This window comes from Plecotus auritus (assembly GCF_963455305.1).
Source record: "Plecotus auritus genome assembly, chromosome: 8".
In the NCBI taxonomy this organism is placed as follows: Eukaryota; Metazoa; Chordata; class Mammalia; order Chiroptera; family Vespertilionidae; genus Plecotus; species Plecotus auritus.
Window position 1 is genome coordinate 47,453,564 of NC_137782.1, and position 27,198 is coordinate 47,480,761.

General features: G+C 40.3%; 1 protein-coding gene across 4 annotated transcripts in view; it reads left to right on the top strand.

Moving 5' to 3' along the window:
• RTTN (rotatin) overlaps nt 1-27,198 on the top strand; it is a 129,590-nt gene that overhangs the window by 14,935 nt on the left and 87,457 nt on the right. For all 4 annotated transcript variants that reach the window (XR_013961539.1, XM_080686468.1, XM_080686470.1 and 1 more), the window contains exons 5-12: nt 1,996-2,086; nt 3,424-3,538; nt 5,411-5,561; nt 8,562-8,727; nt 10,020-10,201; nt 13,903-14,018; nt 21,269-21,439; nt 25,865-26,077. Coding sequence is in view for 3 of the 4 variants with exons in the window: in XM_080686468.1 (XP_080542594.1) it covers nt 1,996-2,086; nt 3,424-3,538; nt 5,411-5,561; nt 8,562-8,727; nt 10,020-10,201; nt 13,903-14,018; nt 21,269-21,439; nt 25,865-26,077 (1,205 nt within the window). In the remaining variant the exon portion in view is untranslated. The remainder of the gene's footprint in view (nt 1-1,995; nt 2,087-3,423; nt 3,539-5,410; nt 5,562-8,561; nt 8,728-10,019; nt 10,202-13,902; nt 14,019-21,268; nt 21,440-25,864; nt 26,078-27,198) is intronic.

The following is a 27,198-nucleotide window of genomic DNA, read 5'->3' on the forward strand; positions in this document are numbered from 1 at the left end:
TGAAATTTTAACGGGGTAAAAAAAAGTATAGAGAAAATCTAAAGCAGGAGAAGGGTAAGAGCTACAGGACAACAAAAGGGCAAAAGTTAGGAAGAGAGTGATGGCATAAAGGTAGAGTTGAGATAGAGTAGAATGATGCTAAAGGAAAGATGAAAATAGAATGTAGAACACTAATCTCAAAGTCGAATAAAGAGAAAATAAAATGACACTTTTTTTTTTTAAAAAAAGGTAAAATAGTAGTAGTAATAATACTGATTGAAAATAAAAATGTAATAATTAGAAAGGTAAAATCAAGTGAGGAAAAAAGAAAAAAATTAGTTTCTGAAGTAAAAGATGAAAAAAAATAATAATAAAAAAATAAAAATAAATAAAAATAAAATGTGCAGTAGTGAAGGTCATTCACTTCCTCTATTGTTCTGTTTGATACGCCTGTTTCCCAGTCAGGACAGTATTGCAATTCTTTGCGTTCCACTGCTCCTCAGTGTTGTAATCCAGTCCTGATTTTTAAGCAGGCAGTGTGTCTTACTTTCCTGTATTCCTTAATTTGTGATTACACAAGAATCGATTTGTGATTCAGCCCCTGGTGACAGTGTTTCTGGATTGACCTCCGGGACTATAGGTCCTCTCTAGCTTGTGCTTAGATCCTGCTTTCCCTGTGGCACTCAATACCGGTTTGTGGGAGTGGGCTGCCCCAGAGCTGGTTTTCCGATGGTCACTCCCCGCTCTGATCCCCAGGTTCCAGAAAAACAGCTTTCCCCTGCAGTCTCCTAGGGTGTCCCCAACTGGGTGATCCCATGCACTGGGCTCAGTAATCAGAAGCAAGGATTTAAAGAGGAGAAAGCGCAAGTGTGCAAACTCCAGGGCTGTGCGCAAGTCTGCACAGTCCTTCCTTCCCCCCCCCGTGTCCAAGCAGCTGGCACACTTTTAAAATTTTTAGGCTGGCCTTCTGCATCAGATCAAAATGGGTTGCTTTTTAGAGATCCCCTCTGTTAGCAACTCAGAGGACCCCCTTCCACAATCACGGATCATGCCAGCCCCAACAGCCACGGATTTTTCTAGGCTCAGACTTCCCCCGGTCCTCCAGCTCCCACAGTGCACGCGTTTCTCTGTCCTGCCGGGACCAGAGACCTCACCTTATCCCAGGCGAAATCTGATCTTTTTGTGGTGGAGTGTAGTGCTCCTCTGAATCCGCGTGTTTGTGCCAATTGGGGACCGGTGCTGTGGTTCGCAGCTGTTCAGTGGGTGCTGCAGTTGTAGATTTTCAGGCTTCCGATAACATCCGCTTTCCCCTTCAAGATGGCGTGGTCTCTGCGTCCGAGCCGGTGGCACTGGGAGGGAACCCAGCAGCAGTGGAGGCTGGCCTGTCAGGGGAGCCCTGTCCAGCAGTCCCCCACCTTCTCCTGGAGTATAGCTGTCCCTTAACTCACCAACAGACACTCCCTGTGCAACCCTCAGCTGTTCTTTCTGTCTGCTCCGGGACAAGGCTCGGGACACATCTGTTTATTCCGCCACCATTTTTTCTCTCTATCTCAGTATGTGATTTTTTAAAATCATTTTTAATTTCTGTAATTAAAGGTCTCCAAATATCATTTCTTTTTATCTTAGCTCTATATTCTGGTCGGTCAGTAAAATAGAAAATGTAATTGAAACTAAATGTCATGGGAATGGCCAGGGAGAGGTCAATGGGGGAAAAAGGAGACTCATGTAATACTTTAAACAATAAAGAATTTAAATTAAAAAACCAAACAAATGCAACTAAATGTCATTCAGTATGGGTTTGTGTTTAATGCTCTTCTAATTAAAACCTATGAGTTTTGTTTAAAATATGAAAAGTGTGCACTGTTATTTATCTTGAGGGTGGATACATTTGCAACTGGCCTTGTTTGGTGCATTGTAGGCTCCTGTATATGTAACTTCATTTGGGGACTTAGTTTAAAGGTGAGTCTCTCAACATTGTCTTCTTTGATGGCGTAAGTTGTGCTCTTCCATTACCAGCGACTCAGACTGTGAGGTGTTTGAAGTTTTCTACATTTCCTTGGCTACACCTGACCACAACTGACAGACACGTCCTCTCCTCTAATGAAAGGTACAGTGCCTGATGTGGTTCAGCTTCTAGCATTGCACCTTGTAGTTACTACTATATAATTTCAGCAGGAAGAAAGATACAAGTGGCTGTGAATGGAGTAATGGGACGATATGCATGATTTTCAGTATTTCAGAATGTAAGCCAGAAAATTCCTGTTTGCCTCTAATCAGGCTGCACATCGTGGCTGAAGTCTCATGTGCTCATTAGTCATCTCTGATTTACCAGTCTCCAGTTGGCCATTGCGGTGCCTTTGCTTAGTAAAAATGGAGAAATTAAACATAAATGCAGTCTTTTAAGTAGATAGTATATTTATTTCAAATTGGGCTTTGTGATAGGTTAGGGACCACTGATCTTATGTAATGGATATTAATTGATCATTACCCCTAACCCCAACATAGGCAGTTGATATGTAGAAATTGGGAGAGTATCTTAATGTCTAGTTTCTTTTTTTTCCTGAAACTTTAATTTCTGTGACTACTACAACAAATGAGTAGTGTGTGTGTGTGTGTGTGTGTGCGCGCGCGTGTGCGTGCACGCATGCACACACACACGAATCTGGAAAATAAAGACCAACTTGCTAGCATTAGGGCCAGAGACAGGAAGATGCTGTCAAATGATTTTTGTTGATGGCACTTCTGAGGCCTCAGTACACTCTCTTGGAACGACATATTGAAGAGGTAGCTGCACATGGGAAAGGGGCAGGACGGACATGATCTGGCATTTCTGAGTCAGTCCCTTAGGGAGAGAGATGCTGTCCAGTGCACACCTATGGGTGGCGGATGTGGATGGTGGACTGGAGCTGGGCTGAGAGAGGGGGGTTGGTTTCTTGGGGTGGAGGGTAAGCCACTGCTACATCCCTAGGAGGGAGAATATTGTCTGAGAACTTGAGGAATATCCTCTATACAGGATAAGAGGAGCCTTCCAGCTTGAGTCACCTAGAATAGAGAAGAGCAGTAAGGAGCCTCATTCCTATAATTAAACTATATAGTTACTGTTATTTTTTCTGTCTTATTTCTTAATTCACATAACAGATGCCCTTTGACCTCCTTAATCTCATTTAGCAGCATTGTGATGGGCTCTGGGCATGCCATCTTGAGGAGGGTCTAGTGGGGGTACAAAGCCTGCAGTTGGCATAGCAGCAGATCCAGTATAGGGCTGTGGAAGAAGCACCTACCCACAGTTGTTTATTGTTTAGGAACCAGATCAAGGAAGGCTTCCCAGGGGAAGCGATGTCTTGGCTGAAATCTGGAGGATGTGATTAGAATCATTTGCTACTCAGTGACTTAGAATCTGGGATAGGTAAACTCTTTTTAAATATAAATAATGCTCTTTTGTAGCTCTTTAAGAAGTAGTAACCACACTTTGATCTGGAACACCTGTGAACTATTAAAGGACGTTATCATGCAAGATTTTCCTGCTGAGATTTTCCTTCAAAGGCCGAAAATTGTTCAGGTGTGTATGCTCTTTAATTGTTTTAGGTTTTGGAATAGAGAACTTTTGGAAGGAAACAAATTTGCAACATAGCAGTGCTTAGGAAAGAATTGTGCACTACCGTATTTAAAGGATAAAGTGTTTAAACCACTTGTTCTCTGACTTAATTGGATAGTGGTAGTTCTTCTGATAGGAGGTAATCTCATTTGACACATGTAGTCCAATTTGGCTACTCTGAATTTACCACTTCTGGGTCACCTAAAGGGTGAATACTAGTAGACTTTGGAAGTTGAGGTTAGGCAGCAAAAACCCTCCTAACATTAAGAATAGCTTGTTTCTCTGATTATCTGGTATGTGTTAGGCACAGTGCTGGATGCTGAGGAAATGTGATGGCGAGCAATGAAGATGGGTTCTTTGCAATCTGGTCTGTTGCTTCTACAGCAGAGGCATTGGGACCCAGGCAGGTATAGTTAGAAGCATTGGGACCCAGGCTTGTACAGTTAGAGGAATTGGGAGGCAGGCTTGTACAGTTAGAGGCATTGGGACCCAGGCTTGTACAGTTAGAGGCATTGGGACCCAGGCTTGTACAGCAGAGTTATTGGGACCCAGACTTGTACAGTTAGAGGCATTGGGACCCAGGCTTGTACAGCAGAGGCATTGGGACCCAGGCTTGTACAGCAGAGTCATTGGGACCCAGGCTTGTACAGCAGAGTTATTGGGACCCAGGCTTGTACAGCAGAGTCATTGGGACCCAGGCTTGTACAGTTAGAGGCATTGGGACCCAGGCTTGTACAGCAGAGTCATTGGGACCCAGGCTTGTACAGTTAGAGGAATTGGGACCCAGGCTTGTACAGTTAGAGGCATTGGGACCCAGGCTTGTACAGTTAGAGGCATTGGGACCCAGGCTTGTACAGCAGAGTCATTGGGACCCAGGCTTGTACAGCAGAGTCATTGGGACCCAGGCTTGTACAGTTAGAGGCATTGGGACCCAGGCTTGTACAGCAGAGGCATTGGGACCCAGGCTTGTACAACAGAGGCATTGGGACCCAGGCTTGTACAGCAGAGTCATTGGGACCCAGGCTTGTACAGTTAGAGGCATTGGGACCCAGGCTTGTACAGTTAGAGGCATTGGGACCCAGGCTTGTACAGTTAGAGGCATTGGGACCCAGGCTTGTACAGCAGAGGCATTGGGACCCAGGCTTGTACAGCAGAGTCATTGGGACCCAGGCTTGTACAGTTAGAGGCATTGGGACCCAGGCTTGTACAGTTAGAGGAATTGGGACCCAGGCTTGTACAGTTAGAGGCATTGGGACCCAGGCTTGTATAGTTAGAGGCATTGGGACCCAGGCTTGTACAGCAGAGGCATTGGGACCCAGGCGTGTACAGCAGAGGCATTGGGATCCAGGGTGGAATTGGGGCATATCTGCAGCTCTACAATCACAGGCCTGAAAATCATTCCAGTGATTGGCGGCTATTAATTCATATTGTGGCCGCTGTCAAATGATAGCAGAGGAAACGCTGTTAATTACCAAAACGTAGTTAACTGATTTAGCTGTTTGAGTTGTGGAAACCTTGATGTGTTTTTTAAAAGTACTGTGAAACTTCATGTCCTGAAAGGGGAGTAATACCTCATACCTGTTTTCTCTCAGAATAGGTGCTCACCTAACAGATTTTAGATGTAAGCAACACTGACTATTCTATTCACATTTAATTTTATTTTGACCCATATTCTTGCATTATGCCAAATCACTTTTTCCCATTTCTGTTTCATGTCTTACAAATATTTGGCAACTTATTTGCTTTGATTATTCATTTAACCTTTCTTCAGCTTCACATCCTCCTTTGAAATTGAGCACTTGGTTCCCATGTCATTTTCATGGTTCTTCATTTCAGAGCCTTTTCTCTCTGCTGAAGCTGGCCTTCGGAGGTGAGGGGACACCTCGCTTGGCACTGCAGTCGGTGTCCTGCTTGCAGCAACTGTGCATGTGTTTACGACACCGACTTCACTTTTACCGAGATCCAGGCTTTTTCTCTAGCAAACAAGGTATTTATGTTTATTTATCCATTAGTCACTTGTGGTCTTTGCAGATCCTTCTGAGAAAGAACCCCATTATACATACTGTTAGGAATTACTGTATGTAAATTGTCACAAGGTAAACTCCCATTTCTCATTCCTCAGCTAATGATCACCCATGAAAACACACTGTGAAAACAAAGTGTTGTTGGAAGCCAGGGACTAGGATTCGGAGCCCAGCTCTTTGGGTATTTTAGCAAATTATATGTTGTGTTAATAAATTGTTTAGATTGAAAAATACCGATTTTTATATTGTGACAACTATTTTTATGCAACTTTTGATGTCAGAGTTATATCATCACAGTGCCTAACTTTTCATGGAAAAAGCACCACCTAATGGACAAATATAGTACTAGGCTGGCCTTCTCAAAACTGTTTACAACTTACTGGTAGTATTTCAGTGTACTTATACCATATGCATTGAAAGTCGAATACTAAGTTAGAGTGATTGGTGATCATGCTTCACCGTTAATCCCTCCTGCAGCCTCTGGTAACCTCCAGTCCAGTGATTTTTGCCAATCTGACAAAAAAAAAGTATTATTTTGATTCATTCCCATAGTTTTTGTGTTGGCTGTTGTCATTTTTTTATTTGACAATCTAAGGGAAAAGAGGTACCCTAACTAAGTAGTCAGGTATTACAAGTTTTAAAATTTTTTGTGGCACACTGGTTGAAAATCACTGCTCTACTCTATTGAATTTGTGTATTCTAAGTACCTCATACAAGTGTAATCCATACAAGGGGAACCTGGCTTATATCACTTAGCATAATATTTTCAAGGTTCATCCACATTGTAGCATATTCCAGGACTTCCTTTTTATGAGTAAACAATTTTCCATTCTATGTATATGCCGCATTTTGTTTATTCACTCATGTGCTGATGAACTCTAATGTTCTTACCTTTTGTTATTGTGAATAATGCTTCTGTGAACATTGGCATATCTGTTCAAGCCCCGTTTTTAGTTCATTTGAGTGTATATCTGAGAGTGCAATTGTTGGATCACATGTTATTTCTATGTTTCACTTTCCTAGGAACCGCCACACTATTTTTCACAGTGGCTGCACCATTTTACATTCCCACCAACAATTTATGAAGTTTCTAGTGTCTCCACATCTTACCAACACTTGTTATTTTCCTTTTTTAAATCATAGTCATCTTAGTAGGTGTGAAATGGTACCTCATTGTGGTTTTGATTTGCATTTCCCTCCTGACTATTGATTAATGACTAATGATTCCTTGGTGACTCTTCTTGTGCTTATTGGCCTTTCATACATCTTACTAGAGGCCCAGTGCACAAATTAGTGCATGGGTGGGGTCCCTCGGCCTGGCCGGTGATCGGGGCCGCAGGAGGTTGGCCAGCCGGCCCTTATGGGGGCCAATTGGGCCCAGCCGGCTCGGGGGTAGGGGCCGCAGGAGGTTAGCTGTGGGAGTGCACTGACCACCACGGGGCAGCTCCTGCATTGAGTGTCTGCTCCCTGGTGGTTAGTGCGGGTCATAGCAACCAGTCATTTGGTCATTCAGTCGTTTGGTTGCTTAGGCTTTTATATACTAGTATATAGATTTGGAGAAATGTTTGTTGACGTCCATTGCCTATCTTTAAATTAGTTTTTTGATGTTGAGTTTTAGGAGTTTTTAATATATCTTGGTTATTAAATCCTTATCTATATATATAATATATATATATGTATATATGAAGAGGTAATATGCAAATTAGGCTGGGACGCCATACCAGTCATGACCAGATCAGGAGGAGGGGCCTGGTGCGGGCCCAGAGCCTGAGAGAACAATAGACAGGGTGGCCTCGGAGCCAGAGAGAACGACACGCAGGGGGGCCAGACCCCAGCCCCAGCCCCTCGGCCGTGAGGCTGGACTGCTGGGGTTGGAGAGGAGACACAAACCCGAAAGGGGGCCGGGTTCAATTCTGATCCAGGGCATGTACCTATGTTGCAGGCTCCTCCCTGGCTGGGGCCCAGGTCAGGGCTCATATAGGAGGTAACCAATCAAAGTGTGCCTCTCACATTGATGTTTCTGTCTTTCCCTCTCTCTTCCACACTCTCTAAAAATAACCTTATGTGAGGATAAAAAGAAAGAAATATCATATCCTATGAAAGAGACATCTTGAAAATGCCTAAAGAAAGTTGTCATTTTATCGTGGTGAAGGGACTGGAGTCCGTGTTGATGAAAACACTTTGGCGGCTGTGGTGGCCAGCAGTGGCAGCAGCAGCGGGGTGCTGGGGGTGGTGCCTTCCCCTAATCAGCCCGGTTGCCTCCCGCAGAGGGAGGCCAGACTGCGGCTTAGGCCCACTCCCCACCTAAGCTGTCAGTAGGACATCCCCTGAGGGCTCCCAGACTGTGAGAGGGGGCAGGCGGGGCTGAAGGACCACCCCAACCTGTGCACAAATTTTGTGCACTGGGCCTCTAATCAGGTATATAATTTGCAAATACTTTCTCCCATTCTGTAGTTTGTCACTTTTTTCATAATGTCCTTTGTTTGACTCATGGGACTTTTTAATTGTGAGGAAGTCCATTTTATGTTTTCTTTGGTTGTTTGTGCTTTTGGTGTCATTTAAGAATCCATTGTCAAATTCAAGATTATGAAGATTTATCTCTATATTTCTCTCTTAGCTTTAGGATTTTAACTCTCATATTTAGGTTGCTGATCCATTTTGAGTTAATTTTTGCCTGTGGTTTGAGATGGGTTTCTTGAGTTTTCAGCAGGGAGTGTGTGATCTGATGTTCTGCCTTGGCAATCTTATGTCATAAGTGAATAGTGTTGGCTAGAAGGCTTCGTATAATCAGACTAGATAGAAACCTAGATGTGCTGAGTGAATATTTGCAGGAAAGGTTGACCTTTGTTTTTATTATTACCCCTACAGAAGCATTCCTACTACCTTAATTTTGTTAGAAATATTACATAATCAGTAATCTGTCTCTACTAGGGGATAATTTTCTTCTTTTTTCCCCCCTCCAGATACAGTTTCCCAAAATTCCTCTTTGTCTTATTGCTATGAAGTAAGAGTTACTCATCATTCTCAGAACCCTTCTCCAGGAAGCAGCAGCCCCCGGCCTTCTGTGGTTGGACGCACAGGCCAGCGCCCTAGAGGAGATGGCCAGGATTGGGATGCAGTGTCGTCCAGGTGACTGTGGGAAAGCCTGGTTAGCTTGTGTGTGGGTTTTAATTTCACAGGGAGATCATTATTTTTCTGTCTTCTCTTTTGTAACATTAGCTCAGGTATTGCCTTGGGTTAAACCAGTGACTTTCATACCTTTTTGATCACGACCCACAGAAAGACATAAATATTATATTACAACTCTGTACTCAGCACACAAGCATACACTCTGCTTGTAGATTTTCACTCCTAAGTGTCAACTTCCTCATGGGGCCGTTCAGAGCTTGAGAGAACTTGGCTTATTTCCATATTTTTGGGATGTTTGGGATATGGAAATTGAAGAAGTGACAGAACAAGTTCTACATGTCCAGTAGCATTAGTGTACCTCTGTGACTCAGCTTCACTTGTGGATGACATTAAAAGTCAAAATTTTAGGGTCTTTGCAAATGTAAGTTCAGGCCTTCTATACATGTTTATCCCCACCCTACCACTTTATATCCAAAGTAAGGATCTTTTTATAAAGAAAGCCAACATAGATGGGATGTTTCATCTTTTGGTGTATTTTCAAAAACATTATGTGATGTTGAATATACTAACTGAAGTAGTCTATTTCTTATGTTTTTCTGGCATTTTCTAGCATTCTTCAGTTATTAACATTGGCTTACTTAGAATATTTGGTGGAAATCACAGAAAATCGCCCTGGCCGGTTTGGCTCACTGGCTAGAGCGTCGGCCTAGGGACTGAAAGGTCCCGGGTTCGATTCCGGTCAAGGGCATGTACCTTGGTTGCGGGCACATCCCCAGAGGGAGGTGTGCAGCAGGCAGCTGATCGATGTTTCTCTCTCATTGATGTTTCTGACTCTCTATCCCTCCCCCTTCCTCTCTGTAAAAAATCAATAAAAGTATATTTAAAAAAAAAAAAAAAAAGAAATCACAGAAAATCTAGTCAACTATATGAACTACCTAGTTTTGACTTTATGAGTTAATTTCAGAAGAACTTTGCAATGAATTTTCCTGCTTAAATGAACAGGCTATCTTTGCTAATGCTGATTGCTACTGTAGAATGTTGACACATTTTTAGAACATCAGTTTGAAAAGCAAAATAGAAAGGCATTTTTGGTTTCATTTGCAATTTTGAGCCATGTTGATGGAATTTAATGCCATGACTTCGTCAGGGTTTCTACAAATCCAACCAGAACTGTTACATGAAGCGTTAGACTCATGTCCAACCTGAGGCTCCCAGTGCACCCATCACAGAAGTGCAGTCCATCTGTGTGTGGGTCCTCTCCTTACTCAGGTATTGTCCTGTTTGTTTCACAGCGGGAGTAGCAGTCATGCGCGTGTGAACTCCAGGATTTCCGTCCCCTCACCTCTGGATGTGGCACACATCGACCTGCCCGAGCTGGAGACAGAAGACACGCTGCAGCTGCAGTTCCAGCAGCTCAGCCTCCCCCAGTTCTGTGTCTGCCTCCTGGAGTCCACAGTGCCTCTCTTGAGAACAGGTCTGTTGTTTGTGAAATCATAATACTTTTTATGTAACCTGTGATTGTTTTGACTGTTTTCTGGTACTCTTATTTTTCTTTTTTTCATCTATCTATGCTGGGACCTTTAGAATCTGCATTTATTGGGGAACAAATTCCTAAGAAAATACAGCCTTTATTATTTCTCAATTAAATGTGGTGCCATGGAGTATCACCTTCCATCTGTGGCTTTTTGTGCACAGGCTTCACTCCGTGTGGCTGCTTTAAATGTAATCACTGAGAAACCCACGCAACTGCAGTCATTTAGAGAAGGTGAGCCGCACGAATAGACCAGAATAAATAAATCTCTGGCTTTTGCAACTTAGGAACTTTTTGATTTGTTCTCAGTTCATTCTTTTTACTCAGTTGTTACTTAAGCTATGAACATGTTAGAAACACACCTACAACTGGATTCTTACCTTTGCAATAATTTTTCCTAAAAAAAAAAAAAAAAACCCAAAAAAACCCAGACAAATAACAAAACTAAAAACAAACAAACATTTAATATTTTCTTTCCAAGGTACTAGGTAAAGTTGCAAAGATGTATTGTAATATATACACTGGAATGTAGTTATAATGTTAGTGATGAGTGATAGAAAGGTACCAAAATGGCGAATGGCGGACAGTCTAGCAATCAAACAACAGTTACTATGAGTTGAGCTGCTTGGTTTCATGTGCATTATTTCATGCTCTCCTCACACCAGCCCACTTTATCCTTCCATTGTGGTAGTTCTGCTTCTATCTCCATGTTACAAATCAGGAGTCGTTCAGAAACTAGTCCAAGGTCAGACAGCTAAGAACAGACTTGATCCAAGGTTCTTCTGAAGCCAAAGTCCACTCTCTGAAGCACTTTGCATTTTGAAGGTAAAGAAAGATTTGGAAGCAATAATGATTTTTATTCTCTAAATCTATACATTTTCAGTAATTGATAAATTTGTTGAGATATAAATACAAGATGAACAAGTTTTGCCTTTTTTCATTTATATTGACTGAGTAAAGAACATATCACATGCTAATGGTTCTTTAAGCCCTATGGCTACTTTTTGCCTGCTTGAGGGTGATGGGGAGCAAAGTGGGAGGTAGGTATTTGTTTGGAAAGCATTAAAATTTTTATTTTATCCTGAGGAAAACTGTACACCTAACTTCTGACGGAGTGACTTTGCTTCTGGGAGTTAGGATACATAGTAATTCAGGTACCAATAATGTGGTGAAAGAAAATCTGAACTTGGCATTATAAAATCCTGAATCGCACGGCACCGCCCACCCTTGAGTCGCCGGTCCGGCCCTGCCTTCTTCTCCAGCCCTTGAAGCAGCCGTTGTCGCTGCTGACCAGGCCCTCCCCCAGCACAGGCATGCGGAGTCCCTAGCCGCCCCGCCCCTGACACTGCGTGCGCAACCTCCTCCTGTCTGGTCGACCCATTTCAGCGTCTTGGTTAATTAGCATATTTCTCTATTATATATATGGACTAGAGGCCCAGTGCATGAAATTCGTGCACGGGGGGGGGTTGTCCCTCAACCCAGCCTGCACCCTCTCCAATCTGGGACCCCTTAGGGGATGTCCAACTGCCGGTTTAGGCCCGATCCTGCAGTTGGACATCCCTCTCACAATCCGGGACTGCTGGCTTCTAACCACTCGCCTGCCTGATTGCCCCAACCACTCTGCCTGCCAGCCTGATAGACCCCTAACCACTCCCCTGCCAGCCTGATTGATGCCTAACTGCTCCCTTGCCGGCATGATCATCCCCAACTGCCCTCCCCTGCCAGCCTGATCGCCCCCTTCTGCCTTCCCCTGGGGGGCTGAGGGGACTGGGGACTCCGGCTGGATGAGGCGGGGCTGAGGGGACTGGATGCTGCCATATTGTGGCTGTGGGCACCGCCATCTTGTGAGGGCGTGACAGTCAATTAGCATATTCCCTCTATTGGCTGTGGGCGCCGACATCTTGTGAGGGCGTGATGGTCAATTAGCATATTCCCTCTTTATTAGATAGGATATTCGCAGCCCTGGCGGCTTGCCTTGGCCTGAGGCAACTGTGGTGGCTGCCTCGGCCCTCGCAGCTGTGGCTTCTTCCCGAAGGTCATCTGGAGGGATGTCTGGAAGGACATCCGGTCTAATTAGCATATTACGCTTTTATTATTATAGATATGTTTGTCTGCATGGTGTACTGAGAAGAACAGTTTTAGATTTAATGATTTTGCATTTAACCTTTCCTTAATTTGCTATAAAAAGTCAGATTGATCATTATAAAGCTGTATCTTGATACATAAAATTTTCTAAATGTTCTCTTGCTCTTTTGTGGTAAATTATTGCATAATTTATAATTGTTCAATATCATAAGAGAGTTCTAAAAGAACTTTCTCCAGCTGTTCTGATGAAATGATTAATCTAGAGTCTGGACCAGCAGTGGGCAAACTACAGCCCATGGGCTGGATCCGGCCCGTTCGGCTGTTCTATCTGGCCCGCGGAGCCGAAAGAGCGGAGGGTTCTCTTGCTCTCCCCTCCGCTCCTTTACTTTGAATTTATATTAGTTCACACAAACACTCCATCCATGCTTTTGTTCCGGCCCTCCGGTCCAGTTTAAGAACCCATTGAGGCCCTCGAGTCAAAAAGTTTGCCCACCCCTGGTCAAGACCCTTATGATCTGGTAGTTTACTTTTATTCATTAGAAATTGACCTTTGGTATGTGCACAGGAAGGCTGAGGAATTTCTGCCTCACTTAGAATTGTGGATTGTGGCATTCCTTTGTTATTATGGCTGTATGGAGAAGGACATTATGCTGGTGGGTGTGGCTCCAATGGCACAGTTCCTTAGGGAATTTTTTTAGAGTTTAATGTGAGCGTAGGCTTGAGAACCTATTTCAGATAGAACTTCTTCAAGTTTCTTCAGCTAATGCCAGCATGGACATTTATACTTCAGTTGCTCCAGTCCAAGCTTAGCTTCCCAGGTAGCTCCTGTGCAGGAAATACAGTTTATGACGAGGCTTAAGCCTTGTGGTACTACATAGGAAATCCTTAGAATGTGTTTTCTAAACTGCCCTGGTGCTTTGTCACATGTTCCATGTGACATGGATGGTCTCTGAATTTGAAAAATTAGTTTAATCTGTCTCACCATACTTGTAGTTAAATTACTGTCGCTCTCTTCTTGAGTATCTTTCCCACTATGAGCACATTTGATTCGTTGTAGTTAAATAGCATATGATTAGAATAGAAGTAGTCTTTAATGGTGGTTGTCGATTGTGGCTTCCCTGTTAATCTCTTTCAACAGTTTTAAAAGCATATAAGATACTAGAGACCCGTTGCAGGAAGATTCCTGCAATAGGGCTTCCTGCGGTGGTCTGCTTCCCTCCCTTCTCCGCAGCCCCACTTGCTTGCTTCTCCGTAGCTTCGCTCCCTTCTGCAATGCTTGGCTTCCTTCTACGCTGTCTTCAGTCTTCACTCTACTCCTGGATATGCAAATTAACCACCATATTGGTTGGGTTAATTTGCATACTTGCTCCTGATTGGCTGGCGGGCGTGGCTGGTGGGTGTAGCGGAGGTACGGTCAATTTGCATATTACTATTTTATTAGATAGGATTAAAGAGAAATAGGAATTTGGGGGCATGACTAGAAGATTGAGCAATATGGCATTTAGCTATTGATTTGAAAGTTAACTTTTTTCTTCTCTCTCCCCTGGCTCTTTTTCTAGGTAGCAGACAGATGATAATAAGAGTTCTGGAATTGCTTGCAGAGGATTTGATACTTATTGGCGAAGCAATTTCAGTAGATATCTGGGACGACAGCAGTCTTTTTGCTATAGATATGGTGAGAATCAATTATTTCCTTGGGATTTGGGTAGTAGCATTTTATTTTATTTTATTTTATTTTATTTTATTTTATTTTATTTTATTTTATTTTATTTTATTTTATTTATTTTATTTTGGTCCTTTAAAGCTGGCATCATTGTCTCATTAGGCTTTGAATTTCTTTCTTTTAGACACAGCAGTCCCAGGCTTATTTTGTGAATAGTCTGGAATAGGCCATTTCTCCAGAGATTCTGGTTTCTTTTAATGGAGAAGTATGTATCAAGACCAAAACAAGCCATTAGGGCTGCTTTTTGCACATTATCATTTTTTAATGTAGGTGTGTGAATATATTTATGTGAGTCTTAACAGTTTTAATAAAGTATAATTGACATATAATAAGCTGTACATGTTTCTTAAAGTTTGTTGCTGCATTTTGACATATGGATACACCCATGATATAGATTAGCTTACATTTTTTAGAATTTTATATGAATGTACTCATTGTTTGTATGCTATTTTTTGGTCTCTTTTTTTCCCCTTTACTTTGAGTTATAGCCATGTTGTTGCATTTATTAGTTAATTTTATTGTTGGGTGCTTTGTTTTTTGCTATTTGTATTTTAGTAGGGAAAATATTTTTGGAAAATATGGCATTACATTTTATTTTCTTTGAAAGAAATCTTTTGATTAAGTAAGATTTTGCATGAGCAATCAATACATATACAAGAGCCTTAAAATATTATATTGCAATATAATATTTAAGACATCTATGAACTACTAGAGTGTTTCCATGCATTTATAAATTGTATTCTTTTTTACATTTCAGTATGTCATAAATCATTTGTCATTTTATATTATTTATTTTGCTGTTATTGGATAAGCTTGGTTTTCTTGAAGAACTATGTTCTGTATTTTAATGTAAATTGTAACAGGCTTTTTTTCTTGCATTGTCAGAGAAGTGGAAGCAAAATTTATTAGTTATAAAAATATATATTGACTCTCATAGTTATGAAAGTTTTTTTTTTCTTTATGTTGTTTTGACCTAGGTTTATGTTTTATTAAACTTTGTTATATGCTGCCTGAAATACTTGTGAATAGAGATTAGACCATGAAAAAAAAACCAAACACAAAATACTGATGTTTACTTACTATCAATACCCATTTCTAAAACTCCCAAACTTTCTTTTAAAAACAAAAATTTATTGAAAAGAGAAAAAAATTAAATATTTTATAATTGGTATAATATACTGTTCAAGTCCTTCAATTTCTTTATTTATGAAATAGGGATGATAGTTCTTCATTTCAGTTTTTCTTTAGCCCTTAAAGTTACCATACTACTTTGTAGTACTTTTAGAAGATTTTCACATATTGAAGGATTTCAACAAGTGAGTTTTTCCTTAGATGTGTGAAGACTGCTTTATCAGTTGCTTCTTAAATTAACTTAAATTTTGTTGGCCAGAACATTTATCTGTAAAAGTTAGTCGTTCACTTTTAACTTTTGGCTGCTAGTCTTTTATGATTCAGTGAATTATTTTTACTTTAAAGGTTAAATCTGTTGTGTAAGTGCCAGTTGGTATGTTAGAAATGTTAAATAAAACAGTACTGTTTGAAATCATATTTGATCTACTTGTTTAAAAGAATAAATGCCTCAGGAAAAATCTCAGTACCTTGGCTATCCTATCTAATAAAAGAGTAATATGCAAATTATCCATCACTCCAATACACCCACCAGCCACGCCCACCAGCCAATCAGGAGTGAATATGCAAATAAACCCAACCAAGATGGCTACACCACAGAGAGCAGGAGGGAAGCTTGGGTTTCCCTGGCGATGGAGGAAGCCAAGCTTTCCGCCTGTCCTTGCCAGCCTAGGCCTCCACTCAAGGCTACAAAGTTCCAATGATAGAAGATACATAAATCCAAACAGAAATGGCGGAAGCCACGGAGCTGGAAAGAGCAGGAGGCTAGGGTTGCCCCGGTGATGGAGGAAGCCAAGCTTTCCGCACACCCTGGCCAGCCCAGGCCTCCGCTTAAGGCTACAAAGTTTCAATTATAAAAGATACATAAATCCCAACAGAAATGGCTGCCACCATGGAGCAAGCAGAAGGCTTGGCTCCTCTCCAGGCTACAAAGTTTCAATTGTAGAAGATAAATAAACTCCAGATATCAGGGCCTCCGCTTGGGTCACAGGGGGCGTGGCCGGCCTGCAAACCACCACAGGCCCCTCGCCCAGGCCGCCTCACACCCTAAGGGAACCCCCACCCTGATCCAGGACACCCTTCAGGGCAAACCAACTGGCCCCCACCCATGCAGCAGGCGTCTATCCTATCTAATAAAAGGGTAATAAGCAAATTGACCATCACTCCAACACACAAGATGGCTGCCCCCATGTGGTCAAAGATCCTGCCCCCATGTGGACACAAGATGGCCACCACAAGATGGCCAGCAGGGGAGGACAGTTGGGAGTGACCAGGCCTGCATGGGAGGGCAGTTGTGGGTGATCAGACCAGCAGGGGAGGGCAGTTGGGAGGGACTGGGCCTGTAAGGGAGGGCAGTTGGGGGCGATCAAGCCTGCAGGGGAGGGCAGTTAGGGGTGACCAAACCGGCAAAGGAGGGAAGTTGGGGGCGACCAGGAGTGCAGGGAAAGGCAGTTGGGAGGGACCCAGGCCTGCAGGGGAGGGCAGTTGGGGTGACCAGGCTTGCAGGGGAGGGCAGTTAGGGGTGACCAGGCCTGCAGGGGAGGGCAGTTAGGGGAAAACAGGCTGGCAGGGGAGCAGTTAGGCATCAATCAGGCTGGCATGGGAGTGGTTAGGGGGTGATCAGGCTGGCAGGCAGAAGCAGTTAGGGGCAATCAGGAAGGCAGGCAGGCGAGCAGTTGGGAGCCAGCAGTCCTGGATTGTGAGAGGGATGTCTGACTGCCCGTTTAGGCCCGATCCCACCGGGATTGGGTTTAAATGGGCAGTCGGACATCCCTCGAGGGGTCCCAGATTGGAGAGGGTGCAGGCTGGGCTGAGGGACACCCTCCTCCCCCATGCACGAATTTCGTGCACCGGGCCTCTAGTCTAAATAATAAAAGCGTAATATGCTAATTAGACTGGACAGCCGAACCACTTTCCGGACTAAGCCAAGGCTGCAAGGGTTGAGCCCCTTGCAGTAATTTCATGCATCGGGCTTCTAGTATATTAATAAAAATAAACAAGTAGAATTACTTAATGTTCTACTTTTGCCAAGTTTAAAAAGAAAGAAGTGCTTTTGTTGACTCATTAAAGGAAAAATAATAATAAATGTGTTGTTACCAATTCAGAAATTAAATACCTGAGGAATCAAATCTCTAGATCTTTCCAAATAGTGTTAACAGCAGTCATGTCTGGAACGCCGTCACTCAGTTTGTGTATGCATAGCAAAAAAAAAAAAAATCTCCACAGTTGAATATTTTTTATTTCATTTGAAGTAAATAAAGAAAAACGATTTTTATTAAATTATATTTTGTTAAATAAAAAATTCATTGACAAGCACTGTAAAAGTTAGGTTGACCTGAAGTGTGCCGTCTCTTTGCTTCCCTGTGAAGCCAAGTCTGTTTACTTATTCACATGGTAAGTTAGGTCCAGGGAGACAGGAGCCTTACCTCCTGCCCCATAAACCCAGACTGTGGGGCTGGATTCTGTTCATTTTTGCCTTCTCTGTCACTCCTGTCATCCCAATGCCACTGAAAACAGTCTTTTCTTCTCTACGATTCATTGCTTCTAAATTCATGCCAGACCTGCTGTGAGCCAGAAACTTAGATGCCTGGGCTTGTGGGAAGACTTGCTGATTGGAGTTCAAGTGGGCTGAAAGGGTTGAGAGCAGGCTTCATACCCAGTGAGGACTCACTGGGAGGGATGGACCAGACTGTGGATTTGTAACTGGGTTAGTGGGATCTCTAACTTGCATACACCTTCCCTGCTGTTTCCCTAGTCAGAGACAGTTATTTTAGTTCACCACACATTTCTGATTGCCTGTCATAGGCTAGGCACTGCAATACAAGATGAATGAGGGGCAGCTTTCACTTTGGTGGGACGTAGATCCATTTATCATGACACTAGTAAAATGGAAGGAAGCAAAGATGAATAGCTAAATAAAGATCAATTAGACAATACTGCTTACTAGATAGATACTATTTAACCACACTGTGTTTATGAGGCCATTTAATCATCACGACCCTATAAGGTAGATATCCATGTATGGGTGAGAAAATGGAGGCACAGTTTCTTTTTCAAGGTCAGTTCTATGTTTTATTGCCAAGGGATCTCAGGAAGGGCTTCTTGAAAATCGTGACTGAACTGAGTCTTAGAGTACAATTATGACTTGGCTAAGCAAATGAAGGTAGGCTGTTTTATCTGGTGAGGGAAGAGAATGGCTTTTTGGTGGTAAAGGGTGGGGTAGTGGGGCAATGCAAGTTACTATGGGAGGTGGAAATGGCACAAGAAGCTGGGGGCCTGCTGAGGCTCTGCTTTCTGCTGGTGCTGAGTGGGTGGCAGTCATTCTGAAGGCAGGTGAGCTGCCCTTCAGAGGGGAAGTGCCTGGTGAAGGCCGTACTTGCTATAGCGATCGGCTGCAGATTGGGAGGGAGGGGTGTGACGCTGGAAGCATATGGGGGACATCCTGTGCCAGTCCCTATTTCAGATGCTTTACGGAGTCCACAATCTGTTTCATGATGTGCAGAGACTGAGAAATCTTGTTTGCACTATAAATTCTGTTTCAGTGGGAATATTTAGAATATTATGCTAATCGGATAGTTTAATTTTGTACCTTCTTTTGTAAAAGCTGTGAATATCTTCTGAAAACTGCCCACCACCCATCAACTACTTCACAGGTCTTTAAACATTGTTTTAGCCCAACAAATTAAAACTGGACCAATTACTATTTTTCAATCCTTTCTTTTCTTAAAAAAAGCTAAAAATAAACCACTTTTATTTGGCTTAGAAAAAATGCTAGAAATTGTGAAAATCCAAGACTGATTCACATAGTACTTCCTTTTTGCACTATTTTGAGAAGCACTCAGTTCATCATTAGAATAAGGAAAGTTATTTGGAACAATTTCACAAGTAAATAGACTTCTAATAAAAGCCCTTTGATACTGAGATATTAAATATGTTCATTGATTTACTAGGTGTACCGGTCAAAAATGGCAGATTTTGTAATCAAAGAAAACACGATAATTTCAAGAGAAACATCAAAAGTGCTTTATTCAAAGTAATGTCCATCGCTAGCTACCCATTTCCCCCTTCTTTCAGGTAATTTGTGGATACTGTCCCAATAGAACTTGTCTTGTTTTGAGGCAAACCATTCAGAGACCCAATTTTCCACTTCTTCGTATGTTTTGAAGTGCTGCTCAGAAAATGCATGTGCGATCGATCAGAACAAGTGGTAATCTGAATGAGCAAGGTCTGGTGAATATGGTGGGTGGGTTAATAATTTCCAGGTAAGATCTTTTAACGTGTCTTTAACTGGTTTTGAAGTGTGTGATGGTGTGTCATTATGAAGGAAAATTACTTTGCCGTGTCTTGTGGCCCATTCTGGTCGTTTCATGATCAAAGCGTGGTTCAAATGGATTATATGTTGTCGGTAGTGATCAGTATTAATGGTTTCACCTGGTTTTAGAAGCTCATAATACACCACACCTTCCTGATTCCACCAAACGCAGAGCATTGTCTTCTTTCCGATTTGGCCTTGCAGTCGATGTTGATGGTTGACCTGGGTCAACCCATGATTTTGTGCATTTGGGATTCTCAAAATAAATCCACTTTTCATCACCAGTCACAATTCGATGCAAAAAAGAATTTCTTTCGTGCCATTGAAGCAACATTTTACTGATGATTTTCGGTTTTCCATTTGTCTTTCGTTCAGTTGATGTAGCACCCATTTTCCTTCCTTTAAAATCTTTCCCATTGCTTGTAAATGATCGGAAATGGTCTGCTGAGCAACGTTTAATCTTTCTGCAAGTTGTTTTTGAGTTTGACAGGCATCTTCATCCAATAATGCTTGTAATTGTTGGTCTTCAAACTTTTTCCGTTGACCTGGACGTTCTTTGCCTTTCACATCGAAATCATCACTTTTAAAGCATTTAAACCACCGTTCACAAGTATCTTGAGGTGGAGCATGTTCACCATAAACTTCCTGAAGTATACAATAACTTTTTCTTCAAAATAAAATAATGAATTATAACTTCCTGCATATACTCTCTTTTTGGCACGAAATTCGACATTTTTAAGCATAAAAATATCTATTATGTTAACACCTTCAGCAGATTTGACATACGAAGTTTTGACGCTTGCTGTCAATACTACAAAATAGTAAACATATCAAATTGCATATGTATCAACATATGTGTAACTCCATCTATTGAAAAAAATCCGCATTATTAACCGGTACACCTAGTAAATTGTAAATTGCCAAAGTTAATCTTAAATAACAAAGATATGTTGTAGGAATATACAAGGATTATTTTAATAGAGAAGTGTGTAAAAGAATTGCCAGCTAATGTGATAAGATTGTCACTATGTTTCTGAGTTTTCTCTAGACCAGTAGTTATTAATATAATGGCTCTTACTTTTTTTTATTTTAGTTTTGTAAGCTTTGCCCTCATTTTGGTTTAAATTTTACTTTTATTTCCTTGGGATCAGAGAATATAGCCTTAAATATACATATATTGAAGTTTTCTTTGTGATTAAGTAAATGGTTAATCTTTGTCAATGTCCTTGGAAACTTGAGGAGTTGTATTTGCGATGTTTGAAGTTTATATCTATTTATTTTATTAATTAGGCTCAAAAAGACAGAGTCTTTTTGAAAACCTGTAAAATCCATCTTCATTTCAGTAACAGGTTGTACTTGATATTGTATGTTATTCAGACTCATTCATATTTGGTCTTTACTATTAATTATGCATTTCATCAACAGACAATGACCCCTTTTACCCAACGCTTTTTTTGTCCTGAATTATTAAATTATTAAATACTTATATTTTATGTATTTTGTTAATTTTTCACTACACACTTAAGTTTTAACTTTTTGTTAGAAGTCATCAAAGTAAAAGCTTAAAAAATTGTTAGTTTTTTAAAAATTTAGGTGTATTTATCATTCTTTGTTAGCAGTATTGGCTCTTCTTATTGAGAGGAATAATTGCTTTTTGTTCATTTTTGTTATTTATTGATAATATTTTAAATTGTCCTCTATGACATTTGCATACTGATCCCCAAATTGGTTGTTTTCCTGTTTTGTGTTTAAATGTTTGTAGAAAGAGAAGCTGCTTGCAGTGCTGGGGTCCCTGGGAGAAACCATGTGCTACCATCAAAGTAGCATCGGTGTGGAGCACACAGAGGCCGTTCGCAGGCTCCACAGAATGGCCTTTGTCAGCATCTCACTGTTTGCAGCTCGGCTGCTGCAGATGCTGCTCCCTGTTGAAAAGGTAAGGCAGGGAGTGGTGCTCACCTGTAGCTTACTGAATATTACATATACACATTGTAAATCCCTTCTGATCATTCCACGATGTACAAAGTGGAAATGTGGGAACGGATGAATGGCTAACATTTTTGACAAATCATTTGATAGAAAAAAACATTAATTCTATAAAGTTTCTTTTTTTTAGGAACTTTTAAAAATGGTGGTGTAACATGTTTAGACAGGTACACAGTTCAATGTATTTTTACTTAGTGAATGTATTGGTGTTTAAAACTGACACCCCCTAGAATGTGAAAAGAACATTACTGGAGCTTCAGAGGTCCCTTCCCATCCATTACCTCTCCTTCTTTCCCAAGGCTAAACTCCTTCTTTCTGATTTCTGTCACCATAGATCAGTTTGTCTGTTTTTAAACATCATACTAATGAGATTATAAAGTTTGTACTCAATATTTTTTTTTATTCATCACTGTTACTGCTTGTAGTTGCTTGTTAATTTTTATTGCAAAATATGACTCTGTTATGTTAAAGGTGATTTTAATAGTTGTATATATTTTTTAAAATTATTTATTGACTGTAATTTTAAATGGAGGTTATATCTGAATTTGAATGTTAGTGGTAAAAATATCTCAAATGACTCATGCACAAGTGTTTAGTAGTATACTTACTACTAAGAAGGGTGCGTATACTTACTTAAATGAAGGTGCAGGAGAAATTGCTGCAGCTAAAGAACTGTTTCCTGTACCTTCTGTTTCCCTTGTTATAGCCAATTGCCCCTTTGTCCCCTAGAATTTTGCAGAGTATATAGTCCAAACTCCATTTTTTAATACATTACATATGCAACATTGTCAGATAGTCTGGGAAAACAAGAATAAAACATTAAATTATAGACATAATATTTTGTTTGGGGAAAATAACACCATTTCTGTTAATTTAAATTTTTAATTTTTATTCATTAATCATGTTTCTGAAGAATTTTTTGCTTTTAATGAGTGATAATTTTTCAAGGCATAGGCATTATAAAATTGAAGAGTTCTAGTCATATAAGACTGGAATTGCATTTAAAACATGTGTGTCACTTTACATAATAATCTATATATATAAAAGCCTAAGCAACTGTTACAACCAGACGACTGGATGACTGAACAGTAACTGTGACATGCACTGACCACTAGGGGGCAGACAACACAGGAGCTGCCCCCTGGTGGTCAGTGCGCTCGCACAGCCAACCTATCCCTGGCCGGCCAACCTCCTGTGGTCCCTCCCCTCGGCCGGCCAGCCATGATCAGGCCCGATTGCTGGTCAGGCCGAGGGACTCCACCCATGCACAGATTTGTGCACCAGGTCTCTAGGATGATACAACTGAAAAATCAGTAGTGCAACAATAACTTGCTATTTTTTTTACTCTGATGATCTATTCTTGTGATTTCTTCTATTCTAAATTTACATACTTGATATTCAATTTTATTTTTCTATAATTGGCATTTAATGTCTTAATATGTAGCTCTGTAATTCATTTAGAAGTTTTTTTTATTGTTTAAAGTATTACATATGTCTCCTTTTTCCCCGATCCAGCCACGCCCACCCCCCAGGACAAGCCCCCACCACCCCAGTGTTCATGTCCATTGGTTATGCTAATATTCATGCATACAAATCCTTTGGTTGATCTCCTTCCCCCCTCTCACCCCCCACCCCCCACCCCCCGGCCTTCCCTCTGAGGTTGGACAGTCTGTTCATTGTTTCTTTGTCTCTGGATCTATTTTTGTTCATCAGTTTATGTTGTTCATTATATTCCACATATGGGTGAGATCATGTGATATTTATCTTTCTCTGACTGGCTTATTTCGTTTAGCATAATGCTCTCCAGGTCTATCCATGCTGTTGCAAATGATGAAAGTTCCTTCTTTTTTATAGCAGCATAGTATTCCATTGTGTAGATGTACCACAGTTTTCTAACTCACTCATCTGCTGATGGGCACTTAAGCTGTTTTCAAATCTTAGTTATTATAAATTGTGCTGCTGTGAACATAGGGGTGCATATATCCTTTCTGATTGGTGTTTCGGATTTCTTCGGATATATTCCTAGAAGTGGGATATACGGGGTCAAATAGGAGTTCCATTCTTAACTTTTTGAGGAAACTCCATACTGTTTTCCACAGTGGCTGCACCAGTCTCCATTCCCACCAGCAGTGCATGAGGTTTCCTTTTTCTCCACATTCTCACCAGTACTTGTTGTTCATTGATTTGTTCATGATAGCCATTCTGACAGGTGTGAGATGGTACCTCATTGTTGTTTTGATTTGCATCTCTCTGATGATTAGTGACTTTGAGCAGGTTTTCATATGTCTCTTGGCCTTTGGTATGTCCTTTTTTGAAAAGTGTCTATTTAGGTGCTTAATAACTTGTTATTAAGTATTACAAATGATCAATATATCAAAGTATTGATCAAAGTATTGATGGAAAACCTAATTATCAGTTGTATTATATAGTTTATTTATTGCTTTTTTTATTATAGTTTTTTCATCTGTGTGCTTATTTGGGCAGGAGTCAGTTAATACAGAAATCAATAAATTGTTTTATTTTGACTTACGTTAGTGTTAGAAAAATGAAAAGCCAATTCTCCAATTTTTTTGAAGGTAGTTATTTTTTATTTATTTGGTTTTGTTTTTAAAGGCAAATCAATACCTGTAATTTTTGGTAGCTCTTCTAGATATATTTAAAACTTGGAAGTTCATTAAAATAGTTAATATGGTCATTGAAGAGACTGTAATCAAAGTATTGATTTATAGATGTTTGTAATTATTTTGATTGATTAAGAACTTTAACATGAGATCTAAACAAAAATGCTACTCCAGTGCTGTTAAATTTCTCCTTCAGTTTATTTAAAGACAAGGTTATGCTGCCCTCTGCCTGTTGCTAGCCCACCAAAAATGGAAGTAGAATTTGGACTCTGAAACTTTCTACCTCATGAAATTGCCAGTTCCACTGACTGTTACCTTCATGAGGGCAGAGGTTCTGTTCTGCTTCCTGTAGTGTTTCCAGACCTGCAATGGTGTCTGCCATGCAGCAGGAGCACATAAGTATTTGCTGAGAGGGAATAGTAGGTGATCAGGTAATTCAGTTGCTTTCTCTTTTTCCCCCAGTAGGACAGTTCTTCACAGAATAATGAAATTTTGCTTGACTTCCCAATAGCTGTTGTCTTAATAGTCCGGTTTTATTTTTATGCTTAGTAACCTAAACATTTGATTCCTATTATTTCTGATATTTAGTTGATAACTTTAAATTCCTTTGATTTAAAGGCATTATTTAGCTGATTCAGCTCTTAATCTTAGACTTTCAGTCGGTTAATGATTATCTTTAAAATAGGTTACTTATGAAGTAAATCATGTCCAAACTTTCTTTAATAAAGCATTTCAGCCATAACAGTGAGCTCTGCCCAATGATTTTCTCTGCCCAATATTGAATTTTTAACTTTTTATTTTCTTAATTGATGCATAAAATCCTATCATGAATTTAGAGAATTATTAAAAAAACAAACAATACTTTCAGTTTAAATAATTGGTTTAAGGTTATAAAACATAATATTCCATTGGGGCCTGTTGACTTTGTACTAGTTAAGGATCAGTTTTCTGTGAGTGTTGTAGAACTGTTTTAAATATTTTGTTGAATTTTCCCTTCCCCCTCAATACAAACAAAACCAAATAAAAAGCAGTTTCTGTTTAAATCAGTCTTTAGTTATACTTGGTTTAATGTTATTCAAAGCAGCATGTACTTACTGAGCCCTGGGGTATGTGCTCAGCTGTGGTGGCAAGTGTTCTTGTTTTCAGGAGTTCATTGCATTTTTTGTGTGTGATTTTTGTGCACATATACAAAATACTTAGAGGAAGAGACCTCATGCCTTAAGTTCAGTAGCAGAGGTAGACACAAGATGCTGGGCCCAGAGGAGCATAATTCTAAGTGTTGGGGTGGGGAAGAAAGAGGTATCCTATATCCCAGGCTTGGGAAAGAGTTGAAATTTGTACTTGAGATATTCTGGGCATAGGAAAATTGTATTGAATAAAGCCATATAGGTAGATGGTGTTTTGGGGAATAGAGGTTTCTTTAGAAAAGCAGAGACGTTGAGATAGAGCAGTGGTCGGCAAACTGCGGCTCGCGAGCCACATGTGGCTCTTTGGCCTCTTGAGTGTGGCTCTTCCACAAAATACCACGGCCTGGGCGAGTCTATTTTGAAGAAGTGGCGTTAGAAGAAGTTTAAGTTTAAAAAATTTGGCTCTCAAAAGAAATTTCAATCGTTGTACTGTTGATATTTGGCTCTGTTGACTAATGAGTTTTCCAACCACTGAAGAGAATTACTTAGAAAGTTGAACTACATTTATACTTTACCATCTTTATCTAAAATATTTTTTAATTAACTTTTTTTTTCCCATTTATCAAGGCAAGCCACTTTTTACCAGAGTCTGTGTCAGCAGCATTATTTCTAGTTTCCTTGGACATGCCTATTTCTTTGGAATATCCAAATATTCACGAAGCTGCTGTGGCCTATTTGGAACAGCTGAATTCTGAAAACTACAGCATTTATAAACGAGCTGCAGAGGCCGTTTATTCCATTGAGTGTACCTGTAACTTCCTGTCTGATGTTGGGAAGGAGGTAAAAAGCTTTATTAATATCTCTCTTAAATTCCTTTGATAAAATATTTAGAAAGTGTAACCTATACTTTTCAAATTGATGGACATATAATAGTTGAATTGTTAGACATAGGATACATTGTTATTGAATGGGTCAGTTATCAGAGTAAAGTAAGAATATGGCTTGTATAAAAGTAAAATGAAGACTTTAGATTAATGAATGGTGTATATAATGAAACCAGTAGTATGAAGAAAATGAGTAATTATTCTCAGTGTCTTAATATTTAATAGTGAGTCTCCTCTTTGAAGTGGCATACTGTGTATGAAGAGTAACACAACATAAACAGAATTATAAGGACCATTTTAGTGCTTACTTGGAGACACATTTTTTTCTTTAATATTTATAGACCCTTATTTATTCACACAGAGAGCCTGATATTGTTATTAAATAAAGTCATAAACTAGATTGTAAGGCATAGGCTGCCTTTGGGTACAATGTTGTAGCAATAATTATGTATTGTTCCTTATTCCTTTTAGAGATACTATTAGGATATTCTTTAGAATGTTATCAGTGAAAGGGTTGAGTCTTAAGGTAGACACTGACTACAATAATTGTTTTTTGTCTGGAAATATCAAATTGGGTCCTGAAGATCTTAAAAAAATTGGGAAAAAATTTTTATTTTTGTCCTTACAGTGGAGTCTGTCTGAAGCTTATATTTCTAATTTTCCTTTATTTACCCACTATTGTTTTTTACCCTCTTCTTTTTGCCATATCTTGATTTCCTTGGTTTCTTGTTTCCTCCATGATAGAATTTTGAATTGTCTTTAAGTTGAATTATTTCTGTGGCTTTCTGCATTGTCAAGTTAACCACACATGTATTGATTGCTCTCATGTTTTCAAAACTGGTCAGGATTCTAGAAGGGGGAAGTGGATTATAAGAACATGAGCCCTGCCTTGAGCTACAGTAGCAGGGACATAGGACTACAAAAAAGTAGTCAGAGGACCAGGCCACTCATAATTATAAGTTTAAGCCTGCTCAAAGATAAATAATACACAGTCTCATGTGGCAAACGTAGGGATTCTCCCACATTTTTCTTCCTGGACTGACATTTTAGATGGTTGTTGAGAAAATGGACTTAAGC